General features: G+C 49.0%; 1 protein-coding gene across 2 annotated transcripts; it reads left to right on the forward strand.

Annotated features, from left to right (window-relative positions):
• The first annotated feature begins 314 nt into the window (after positions 1 to 314).
• On the forward strand, positions 315 to 10,036 carry KLHL38 (kelch like family member 38). 2 transcript variants are annotated; one of them, XM_080801094.1, is made up of 4 exons: positions 315 to 559; positions 982 to 2,579; positions 6,359 to 6,464; positions 7,581 to 10,036. In XM_080801094.1, the coding sequence occupies exons 2-4, from the start codon at positions 1,227 to 1,229 to the stop codon at positions 7,868 to 7,870; spliced, it is 1,749 nt and encodes a 582-aa protein (XP_080657220.1). In that variant the 5' UTR covers positions 315 to 559; positions 982 to 1,226; the 3' UTR covers positions 7,871 to 10,036. The 2 variants fall into 2 exon arrangements, with proteins under 2 accessions (XP_080657220.1, XP_080657219.1); XM_080801093.1 differs by having other exon boundaries at positions 1,119 to 2,579.
• The last annotated feature ends 2,719 nt before the right edge of the window (positions 10,037 to 12,755 follow it).

Below are 12,755 nucleotides of genomic sequence, written 5' to 3' on the forward strand. Positions count from 1 at the left end.
GGGCCCACATTCCGGCCTCCCTAGGACCATCCGTCACCTTCAACTTGCCCAGAACTATCTTCAGTGACTGTCCCAGGTCACAGCAACCTGTTTACAAACATCTAGAATTCCCAGGCACTTTTAGGACAAGGGACCCGAGATGTGTCCAAGTGGGCAGCAAAGTCTTCTCTAAGAGAAGCTGTTCCTCCAGATCTATTTATGCCGATGTAAACACTTGCCAAGGAAACAAGGCATGTGGGCATGCGCTGGCCCGGCAGGCCCTCGGGTTGCTGCAAAAGGCAACTGGAGAGTCACATGTCATAACAGTGGAAAGTACATATGCAACTATTCTTAGCCCTGGAATGTATACACTGTCTCCCTGCCCGGTGCTTCTTTCCCGAAGTTCTAGAAAACTGCGAAAGCACCGTTTGCATAAACAAATCCAGAACTCTCCCAGGACAGATCATTTGCCAACTGAAGGAAGGCCTGGGTTTATGGTTTCACTTGGAGCCAGAGGTGGAAGGTCTCCGGAGGGACCAGGCGGACCGGGCATTGGGGGACGTCACCGCTGCAAACCAAGGTAAAGATCTCTAATGCGTAATTCTTCCGCAGGTAGACTGCCAGGTGTCATCCCGGAAACCCTGCCCAGAGTGGTGTTTGGTCTCTGCTTCCTCTTTATCACATTCTAAAACAAAACCCCCAAAGACTCCGTGAAGTCATGTTTTTAAAAAATAAATCGCAAAGGCCCATTTTCATCTTTCAGTACTCTGTCGGTGCCAGAGGGCCACGCCCTCAGAGTGACTCCTCGGGGAATGACTAACACCCAGAAAGATGCTTACACGAGTTTACTAAATAACAGATGTGCTGAGAAGCTAGAGCAGGGCTCACAGGTTTGTGCTGGTCAAATCCAGGGACTGTCACCTTGCTTCGGCCCCTGACCATCAGGTAACTTCCAACCGTGTCGGTAGTTCTTTTTTTTTTTTTTTTTTTTTTCCTTCTCAGATTATCTGAAGATGCTCTTTGCCTATCACCTTTGGGAGTAACCATAACCAAAAAGAGAGTGTTGGCTGTGAGGTCTGGGGTATAGGTGGCCTCTCTTTCCAATCTTCACTAAGCAACCTTCTTGGCAATATCCACAGCACCTTAGTGAATGGACACTGAGTCTTGGAGTCGCCAAGTCTTGGAGTCACCACAGCTAAACCCTTCAGCACACACCTCCCCTTGGGACCTCTCCCCCTCCTTATAGGATGGATGAGGAGTTGCCAGATGGGCTGCTCTTCAAAGACCACGACTTCTCCTCTGACTTACTGAGGCAGCTCAATGGCTTGAGGCAAAACAGGTTGCTGACTGATGTGAGCATCTGTGCGGGGACCTGGGAGGTCCCCTGCCACCGAAGTGTGCTGGCCTCCAGCAGCCCCTACTTCCGGGCCATGTTCTGCAGCAACTTCCGGGAGAGAAGCGAGGCCAAAGTCCAGCTGAAAGGCATCGACCCCGCCACTCTGGACCAGATCATCTCGTACGTGTACACAGGGGAGGTGCCCATCACGGCTGAGAACGTCCTGCCTTTGATGGAGGCAGCCTCCATGCTGCAGTACCCCAAGCTGCTGGAGGCCTGCTCCTCCTACCTGCAGAGCCAGCTGACCCCCGGCAACTGCCTGGGCATGATCCGACTCTCCGAAATCTTGAGTTGTGAGACCCTCAAGAAGAAAGCCAGGGAGGTGGCCCTGACATGTTTCCCCGAAGTGGCTGCCTCGGCCGACCTGAAGGAGCTCTGTGCTTTGGAATTGAGAGACTACCTGGGGGATGACGGGCTCTGTGGGGAGGAGGAAAAGGTGTTCGAGGCCCTCATGGTTTGGATCAAGCATGACCTCCAGGCCCGGAAACGACACGTGCAGGAGCTGTTCAAGCAGGTCAGGCTTCAGTACATCCATCCGGCCTTCTTCCACCACTTCATTGCCAACGATGCCCTCCTGCAGTCCTCGCCCTCGTGCCAGACCATCCTGGAGATGGCCAAGAGGCAGATGTTTGCCACATACGGCACCACCAGTGCCCCAGACCTCCAGCCTCCGTGGCACGTCCCCCCAAGAACCTCTTACCAGGATTTTCTCATCATCGTGGGTGGGAGGAAGGACAACCAGCAGACCACCAGGGACGTTCTACTATACAACAGACAGACCAACCAGTGGCAGAACTTGGCTAAACTCCCAACCCGCCTATATAAGGCCTCAGCCGTCACCTTGCACCGCAGCATCTATGTGCTGGGAGGCATGGCTGTCGGGCCAGGGAAGAACGTGCCCAGCCACAACGTCTACATCTACTCCCTGAAGCTCAACCAATGGAGGCTGGGGCAGCCCATGCTGGTGGCCCGCTACTCTCACAGAAGCACTGCCCATAAGAACTTCATCTTCTCCATTGGGGGCATCGGAGAAGGGCAGGAGGTCATGGGCTCCATGGAGAGATACAACAGCATCTTCAACATCTGGGAGAGTATGGCCAGCATGCCCGTGGGGGTTCTGCACCCTGCGGTCGCTGTGAAAGACCAAAGACTCTACCTTTTTGGGGGAGAGGACATTATGCAGAATCCTGTACGCCTTATCCAGGTAAACGGCTGGTCCTTCCCATCATGGGAGTGCATGAGTACACACCATGCACATATACCCATACGTGTGTGTACACATACAAACACATGTGCATACATGCACATACACATTCATGGATACCTGCTTGCATGAGTGCATGCACACATACCTATAATCCACATACTCACTATCCTTTGCAGAGAAAACATAAAGGAGGGAGGAAAGGAAAGTTGGAAGGGAGGGAGGAAAGAAGGAAGTTTAAATTCAGTAAGACTTTATCCATTTATGAATTCTGGTTGCATAAGATGAATACACACAAAGGAATGTTAGATACAATCCCTGTCCATGAAGAGTTTATCCCTAATTTTATTAGAGATAAAATTAGTATCTCTAAAAGTTCAAAAAAAAAAGAAAAAAGTTCAAGCTAGAACACATGGAATATCAGAAAGTGAAGTTCTGTAGGAAATCTGCAGATCCTCTCACCCAAATCAGCAAGGCCTTAGAAGAAGAGTCCCAAGCATTGGTCCATAGTCTGTAACCAAATCCTGGGAATCCAACCACAGATCAGCTGAATCAAAATCTCTTTGTGGGGGTCCTGACATATACCTGTTACAGACATCTCCAGGAGATCCTAAGGAGCAGCCAGGTTGGAGAACCCTGGCCTTAAATGACAGGTAGACACTAACTAACATCACTAGCAAGCTCTCTGAGAAGTGTTACCAACAGAAAGCAAAAATCTCAGAATATTAAGTCGTTCATGTAAGTTCTAATCTCTGCAGTTCACATCATGATATGAAAAACATGAATAATGAGCCTGTCTTTAACAACGATCAAGGAGCTCCCTGGTAGTTGCTATGTTCACCAATGAGAGCTGTCTCGAGCCCAAGCCTCCTGTAAGAGCCCTGGGGACATGGGCATGAGCAGGAACATGCACTTAACCCTCCAGGAGCTTCAGGAAAATTACAATTCACGTGCTGACTGGAGGGGTGCTTTAAGAGCATGAGACGTGCCCTAAGCCAGTCTAGAGGGAATCGGGGATGGTGTGAACTTTCAAGGTTGGTTTGAGCTGACGTGAACAGGGAGGCAAGAGAAGATAGAAGGCGAGTAAATGAAGAGGGAGAATCACTGGGAAGGTAGAAGGACCTGACTTGGATGGAGACAGGGGCAGGAAGCTTCTCTGAGCAGAGGCAGAGTCCTCTGTTGAGGGAGGGGTGGTCCCAGGTAAGGGAACAGCTGGACCAAAGGCTCTGGAGCAGAAAAGGGCACAGCCCATCACCTGGAGGGACTGACAGAGTGACCATGCAGCTGGGACACAGCGGGAGGCGAAAAGGCGGTATATCTAAGTGGAGCTTGGGGTGGGGAGGAGAGGAGTTAGTTCTCACATGTTCTCCATCAGCCCCCTTCCCAAGCTGCCCTGAGTGCCCCCTTCACCCAGACTGCTGCCCCTGAGCCCCTACTATAGAAATTCTGGAACATTCCTAGGGGATAGGTGTTTGTGGACATGAGGCTGACCCAGCAGGCTTTCTAGGCCTTGTCAAGGAATTGGGGTTGTAGCCTAAGAGTAACAGGGTGGCTGAAGTCATCAAATTTGCATTTTTAGAAGCTCCCTCTGGATGCCCTGTGCAGAAGGGATTCGAGGGGTCTGCGTGGACAAAGGGAGGAGAGTGGGGGACTGTTCTAGAGATCCAGTCAGGATGACAGTGGCTGGGGCTAAGCTGGTGCCAGTGGAGATGGAGAAAAGTAACAATCTTCAGTTTAATCCTTGTTTTGTCTTGCCTTCATTTCCCCAACCCATATTTTCAGCTCTTCTCTGACCATCTAGGCAGATTTTAAGCCTGTTCCAAATCCCACTCATTTATTTGAGCCAAGAGAGACATGGTCAGCTCCCCACCCAGCTCTGGCCACACAACGTGGATGTAACAGAGGGCTTCTGTGGAAAACTAGAACCCCTCCCTCTTTCACAAAAGCACTTTTCAAAGTGAAGTGAACAAATAATGCTAACGACTTCACATTGCAAAATTGTTATTGATTTCCTAAGAATACATACAAATCTCAGAAAAGCTTTCAAGCTGGCATATCAAAAAAGGAATAGTACCATCAAACCAGATGCTTGCAAAGGCAGGAGGGAAAAAACCCACGACCATGAGAGTCATCCTTTGACACTGCAGTGGTGAGAAGGGGGAAAGGGGAAAAGCATCCACAGAAGCTTCTCTCATCTGCTTAGCCTTAGCTTTGAAATGGCAATTTTACTCATTCACCTATAGCATGAGATCAATGTGTGGGGGTGGCTTGATGGAGTAGGTTGGATTTTCTGGCACAGATTCAGTTTTCTTTACAGGATGGTTCTTCTGCACACAAGCATTCTTTTAGGAGCTATTGAACAGTGGTATCACTGTGTAATGTGTGTGTGTATGTAGACCTCTCTCCCCGGCCTTCTTTCTCCCTCTGTTTCTGGATGGCACCGAGCAAATCCTTCACCATAACAAAATAACACTTCCTCCACTGGTCAAACACCATCTCTGTTATCCTTGCCCCAGCTCTCTGGGGGTATGATGCGGATTGTGAGCAGACGTTTAATCTATCTTTGAAACCATACCCCAAACTTGCTGACAAAGAACAGAAAACCAGGAGGCAATTACTCACTCAGTGTTTACTTTAACTCCAAGGATCCCACTTTCCAGTGTCATCTATGTATTTTCAGATGAAACCACGAGGCTTAACAGGCTGTCTCTAGCGCATGGCCTCACCTAGGCTTCATCAGCTTCAAGAATGGAAAGACCTCGAGAGGTCTTCAGTCTCAAAATGCTCCATCAAGAAAGGCGACACCTATATGGCCCCAGGCAGGGTCATGACTGTGGTGGTTAAGAACTTGGACTCTGGGCTCAACCAGACCAGCAATTCCATTCCTTAGTCATTTGACTTCCGGCATGTCACTTAGCCTCTCTGAGCCTCAATGATCTAATGTGAAAAATAGGGGCAAGTAATGGTACCTACTTCATAGGATGGTTGTGAAGATCAAATTTGGTAAAATGTTAAAAAATAGAGTCTTTCATATGGTAGCAATTAAATTTTATATAGAAAAAAAATGCCATTTTCTTTGGCAAATAAATGTTTTGCCCCTTCTTTTCTTATATGAAATCCATCCTAAATCTCTTGTGCTAAATTTTGCTAGTAGTGAACTACTTTATATTTGATATTTGAACTTTATTTAAACTGAAGGGGACATGTTCTGGGAATAATGCTTTGCGATGCTATTTCAGACCATGGCCAAGGAGCCCTGCCCCACCTCTTTGCTCTTTTCCTTTTTTCTCATGCTTCCTCTACGATTCTAATGACTTTCAGGCATGAACTGTTCAAAAGCCTTCCTCACTTAGCCCCACATGTATTCTTGGCTCTCAGGCCCTCTCTGATACACGGGAACATTTAGAAATTTAAACATGAGCCGGAAATAGAAATGATTGAAAAATCACTGGTTTTATGAATACCCAAGTTGCTCCATTTCCCATTAAAAAGAAAAAAATGTTCCAAGTAAGGTAAGCAAACACACACCACAATGCGTAACTCTCGGTCCATTCTATGGAGACATAGCCAAGGATCTCATGGTCTCACATAAAGACCAATTTCTAGTAATATATACTTTCTGTTATTTAATTACATTTTGTTGATAATAATACGCCTACCTACATTTTAAAAAGTGAAAAGAAAAACAATCTTATTTCACTCTCTTAAAGACTACTTCTATCTTTTAGAAAATATATATCGCTTTACAGTGCAGCACCGTGATTCTATTTCTCCCTCAGGTTTATCACATTTCCAGAAACACATGGTTCAAAATGGAGACAAGGATGATCAAGAATGTGTGCGCCCCTGCCGTGGTGCTTGGGGAGAAGATTGTTATCGTAGGAGGTGAGTTGGAACAGAGGATACCTAGGCTGGACACAAACTTGGCATCTCCCATGGAAAAAGGGTCACTAAATAGACAGATGTTGTTCTACAAAACAGTGTTTTTAAAAGCACATCCATCCAACTAGGGGAGTGTGGATGACTTGACAAAGTTCTTTTCTCATCCAGAAGTTTCTCCCTGTCTTCATCTGTAAACAAGGAATGAAATAATACCCACTTCACGGAATTGTTGTGATAATAAAATGTGCTCGCATATCTAAAGCACTTAGCACTATCCCAGATACATGGCAAATACTCAAAAAATGTTTGCTACCGTTAATAATATTAGCCGCTAATGGATCATTTCTTTGCAACTACAATAGAGTGTCTTGGTTAAGAGGAATAGTTCTAGGGTCAGACCTGGGTTCAAATCCTGACTCTGTCACTGGCTGTCTACTCTTTGGCACGTCGTTAATCTTTTTCTGTGCCTCTGTTTGCACATCTGTAAAATGGGGATCCTAAAAGTAGGAAGTGGTGGGGACCAGATAGGGCTGCGGTGAGAATTGTTCCTGAATTCCCAAGGCTCCTTCTCTGGATTATTAAGGCTCTTGGAGGGAAGGGAACCTGTGAGAGAGATGAAGAAGCCAATAAGATAGAGAAAGCTCGGGGCGCCTGGGTGGCTTAGTGGGTTAAAGCCTCTGCCTTCAGCTCAGGTCGTAGTCCCGGGGTCCTGGGATCGAGCCCCACAACGGGCTCTCTGCTCAGTGGGGAGCCTGCTTCCCCCTCTCTCTCTGCCTGCCTCTCTGCCTACTTGTGATCTCTGTCTGTCAAATTAATAAATAAAAAATCTTAAAAAAAAAAAAGAAAAAGAAAAAGCTCTGGAATCAGGAGGTTGCTCCCAATCTAATGCTGCCTTAACTTGAGGTTAAGGATACAGGGGCCAGAATCAGACAGATCTTAGTCTAAACCCAAGCTCTGCCACACACTGGACCTTGGGCAGCTTACCAAAACATTCTATACCTTAGTCCAGAGGCCAGCCTTGGTACTAGGCAATGGCAAAGAACAGACATGTTTCCAGACCACAGACTTCCTGTCCCAAATGAAAAATGTTGAGCTTGCCAACATGCCATTGGTTTTCAGGTTACACAAGGAGGATTCTTGCTTATGACCCTCAATCCAACAAATTTGTCAAGTGTGCGGACATGAAAGACCGGAGGATGCACCATGGGGCCACGGTGATGGGAAACAAGCTCTACGTGACGGGCGGGCGGCGGCTAACCACAGACTGCAGCATCGAGGACTTGGCCTCCTTTGACTGCTATGACCCTGAGACGGACACTTGGACGTCCCAGGGACAGCTTCCTCACAAACTCTTTGACCACGCCTGCCTCACTCTCCAGTGCATACCCCACACCCCCACCTTCCCGTGAAGTTGGCAAGTAACTGTGGGTCTTAGTCAAGATGCTTTCTGTTGTAAGAGACAGAAACCCAACTCAAAGGAGTGTAACCCCAAAAGGATGCAGGGAGTGCCCACAGGACTAAAAGTTCCAGAGCCTGGAGGCCTGGAACCAGGCATACTGTTGGCAGAACTCTTTGGCTCTCTCTGGCTCTCCACACCCCCACCCTGTCTCCCTCTCTCCCCTTCTCCCTCCACTTTCCCTCCTTCTCTACCTCATCTCTGTTAGACTTCATGCTACAAACAAGCTTCTGTATGCACAAAGTGTGAAGACAGTGGCGACTGATAAACTCAGACTCAATGTTCTCTGAAGTTGCATCTCCAAGAAAGAACTTCACCATTATCTATATATTAACCTTGAAAATAATCCCAGTTGGCCGTTTCTTAATTCCATGCCTTCCTCTTGAGACAATCACTGTTTCCGGGGCTTGTGCTACTGTAACTGTGTGATCCCAGAGCACATCCTTATAGGCAGAAGTCGCGTTGACTGTTATCACTGACAGCTCATCCAAACTGCACAGCAGGAGACAGAAGCAGTTTCCCAAAGAAAGAACTGCTGCGCTGACCAAAACCACATTTGCCCAGAGCATCGTGGAATCTAGAACAAAAGGGATCCCTGGAAGCACAGGGTCCAGGTGGGCCATGACCGTGTCTCTTTGCATTCTGTGGATGTAATAAATTGGAATTCGAGGAACATGTGTGCAACGTGGTGTCTAGTGTTTGCAAAATTATCCATGCGGCCAGAATAAAGTTTGTTTCTAGTGCCAAATGATGTTTTTCTCCAGCCTCTGGGGAGCTATGAACCTGCAGAATTCATCAGGATTTTCATTTTGGTAAATGTTATGAGAATCACTCTTCTGAGGAGAGTCAACAAATTCCTTCACAGATCCCAGCAATTACTGCCCTGTCCATGCCAGGGCTGAATGTCCCCCCCCACAGCGTTCTTGGTCTCAAAGTTCCTCCCAAACTGGCTCCGTCTTAAGTCAGGAATCAACTAAAGATGGCAGCACATTATAATCACCTGGCAGTCTTCTCCCCAGCTGTGGAAGCATCTGGAACGGGTCTCACTTCCCTGAGCCGAGCACCAGAGAGCCCTCAAGCCAGAACCTTCCTCCCCACCTTGCTCTCCAGGTTCATGTTCTGGACTTTTCCTTTCTTCCTGTACTTCAGCAATTCCTGTTGGGATCTGAAGCTTTGCCCTGCTCCCCAGACCACGTGGCCGTGGTCTAGACACCCTGCCCAGGTTGTGAGCCCCTGTTCCTCATCCTGGATGCTGTCACCTTAGCCGTTGACTGGCCTCTTACTACAACCCATTCTCTTTGAACCCCTCTGTTCAGGCTCTCGATCCCACCTCTCCCTGGAAAAGGTGACCAGTGACACCTCCAGCACCTAAAAGGCAGTGCGTTTTGATTTGTCATCTGACTGGACCCATCAGCAGCGCACCACACAGATGACCTTCCCTCCATCTTGAAACGCCTTCCTCACTCTGCCTCTGGGACACCACTCACCCTCTCTCCCTACTCTATGCACTTAATTCTTGTCTCTTTCTTTCCCCACTAGTAAATGGTGGTACCCCCCAGTGCTCAGCCCTCACACATTCTGCGCCTCTACCCTCAGGCCCGGGGGAGCGAGCCCCCTCGTGCGTGGCTTTTCGTTCCCACCGAGCGCTGCTGACTTCCCACTGGTCTCCACTTCCAGACTCCAGGGCTCGCTCCATGTTTCCCCTTAGATGTTAACTACCTCAAAGCCAATGTGTTCACATTCACTTTTTCCTCACCAAACCAACTCCTCCCATGGTAGGCCTCCCCAGCCTAAGAGAAGGAAACAACTGTCTCCCAGCTTCTCAGGCCCAAAGACCCGGACGCTGCTCTTGGCTCTTCTCCCTCACACCCCACTCCATTTGGTTCAGGAGTGCCGGACCCAGCAGCCCCACCAGCCACCACTCTTACTCTGGTCCAAGCCGCCATCTTCTCTCATCTGTACCCATCACTGGTGTCTCTGCTCCCGCCTTCACCCCCAAATCGCTCTCCACCCAGCAGCCGGGGGCATCTTTCAAAAACATGTGAGTCAGAAGAGGTCATTCCCCTGTTGAAAACTCTCCAAAGCTTATACTGGAACGAAAGTAAAAAAAATTTTTAATTAAAAAAAAGAAAAAAAGAAAAAGAAAACCTCTCCAAAGCCTTCCCAGCTTTCTCTGATGCCTTCCAGAGACCCACAAGATTGTCCCCCCACCTCATACCTTTCCCCTTCTGCTCTTACCTCCTACCGTGTACCCCCACTCGGTGTCGGCCACACTGGCCTCTGGGCTCACACATCTGTGTTCACACTCACCGTGCCCTGCACCAGAACATACTTGGCCTGGATGCCACATCCACAGGGTCCCCTCCCTCCCTTTCCTCAGGTGTCCGCTCAGAGATGCCTCCCCTCAGTGCCCTGATCCGATCTGTGCACGCGTCCTCTCAGGGACAGCCATCACCTCAGTCCCTCTGTCTTCACTGTCGACCAGCCTAAGTGGTCTTGCTGCTTCCCCACCTGTCCCCCTCGGATCCTTCCTCGAACAATAGCCTGGCTAATCTTTTTAAAACACAACCCCAGGGGCGCCTGGGTGGCTCAGTGGGTTAAAGCCTCTGCCTTCAGCTCAGGTCATGATCCCAGAGGCCTGGGATCGAGTCCCGCATCGGGCTCTCTGCCCAGCAAGGAGCCTGCTTCCTCCTCTCTCTCTACCTGCCTCTCTGCCTACTTGTGATCTCTGTCTGTCAAATAGATAAATAAAATCTTTAAAAAAAAAAAAAAACACACACAACCCCATTCATACCCCTCACCTGCTTAAAATGACTTTACAGCTTCCTGGAGACCTTCGCATAGAGCCCTAGTCTTTTCTCTCCCCTCCAGGGCCTTTGCCACCAGCACCCCCCTGTCTCTGGCCCTGCCTTTTCCTGCTCCCCACTGCTCCCCCCCAACTCCTGCCGGCCTTCATCACTTCCCCTTCTCACTCCCTCCTCCCTCTCCTCTGGCGAACACCTCTCTCACCTCTTCGCCTGATGTAATTTCAATTAACACCTTACCTGCCAGATTAAAATTCACCGCATCAGAGGCCTTCCTTGCCCCCCTACCCTAGCCTGGGTGGGCTCTCTCTCCCATTAAATGTCCTCGTTGCCCCTATACATCCCCTCTGAGACCCTCATCCTGCTTGTAATTACCTGATCACCGTCTTCCCCTCCAGGCTCCTATCTGCCCTATCCTCATCCACAGTCCCAGGGCTGGGCTCACCATCTGCCGTATGTATTACAGATCCCCGGTAAGTATAGCACGAGTGGATGAAAGAATGAATTTGCTGAATCCACACTGTCTCTAGAAGCTCCATTTCAAACTCAGATGTTCCTGTGGATAGTTCCTGGGGTAAGCACCTCAGATCCTCTGCTAAGGGGTCACTGTGTCCTTCCCTCTTCCCCTTCCCTTTTCCCACCCTGGGAGAGAAGTAGCGTGGCCCACCTCGGTCAGGCCTAGAGGCTGAGAGCTTATCCCAGACGGCCCTTTTTGCCTGGGATTGGAAGTGGGAGTGTCGCCATCTATGAACTCCTTCGGCAGCCTCCAGAATTCCTTCTGTCAGAGACTTGCTAATGCCTCCACTTTCCTTCCCCTTCGTCTTAATCCAAAATATACTAAGCTGTCCGAGTCTGTGGCTGCTCGGAGCCTATCCAAGTCTCCCTGGGGCACAAAAAAGCAAAGCCAATTGTCCCCTGGAATTTATAAAGAAAGATGGCGCCAGGGCCGAACACACTCGGACCCACGTGGCAGGCCAGCTTCGTGCGTCAGGTAAGATGCTCCATGGCAGGTGCATTCAGACACCTGGGCACCCCCCTGGCCAAACCCCACATCTGAACTGGGTTATGAAATGCCCCTCAGGCCACCATGGATGCCTTCCAATCTGCTGAGGACAATCCCAGTCCAAAAAGAAAGCGACAGAAAGTTTTGGCATGAGGCTTCCTTCGTCTCACTGGCTGAGGAGAGAGTCACGGCCCAGAGCTGAGGTCAAAGTATATTTAGCCGGCAGCAGTTAAACTGAAACATATTAAATAAAAAAAAATGTCGGATAGTCTGACTAATCATCTCGACAGGCAACAAGGGAAGGGGCAAAAATGAAGTGGGATAAGAGCTAAGCAAGAAAACACTAACAAAAATATCAAAAACCAGTGAGCAGAAGAGAAGCCAACAGAGAAACTAGCATCCAGAGGAAGAAAGTGGCTAAATTCACCTTCGCCACCTATAACAAAAATCTGTAGGGTCCCAGAGGATGAGGACTACGACAGGTCTTACTTAGATACTTCATCCTTCTCAGGATATCTGACACAACCCCTCCTCACCCCAACATGCCATGCTGTCCTCTGTGCCTCCGCACATGCTATTCCCTTCGCCAGGATGCCTTTCCCTGCTCTGCCTACTGAACTCTTACTCAGCCTTCACCTCCTCCGTGGAGATTTCTCCAACCTTTCTACACTCTCTAACCCCCTCTCTTTATTCCAGCTCCTTCCACACTGTAGCACTGTAGAGACTTGTTACCGGACCTAGAAGGGGAGCTCTTCACGGGGGTCCACAGAGTCTTGGACCCTATGAACCTCTAGGCCAAGTTCAGTCAGTACTTGGCACATAAACAATACTGACGTGTTTGCAGAATGAATGAGCAGGTGCACAAGTGAATGGGCCCTAAACGTCACCAGAGGATACGGGCTGTTCTGGATGCAAAGAAGGGCTTCATTATCAGATAAACTGTCATTCTTTACCTTGGAACTCCATCACCCCGGAATCTGCCTCTGGGATCACAAGGCCTTCTTCCGAGTGTGTCCTCTTCTGCCTCTTAC

Source organism: Martes martes (genome assembly GCF_963455335.1).
Source record: "Martes martes genome assembly, chromosome: 4".
NCBI lineage: Eukaryota > Metazoa > Chordata > Mammalia > Carnivora > Mustelidae > Martes > Martes martes.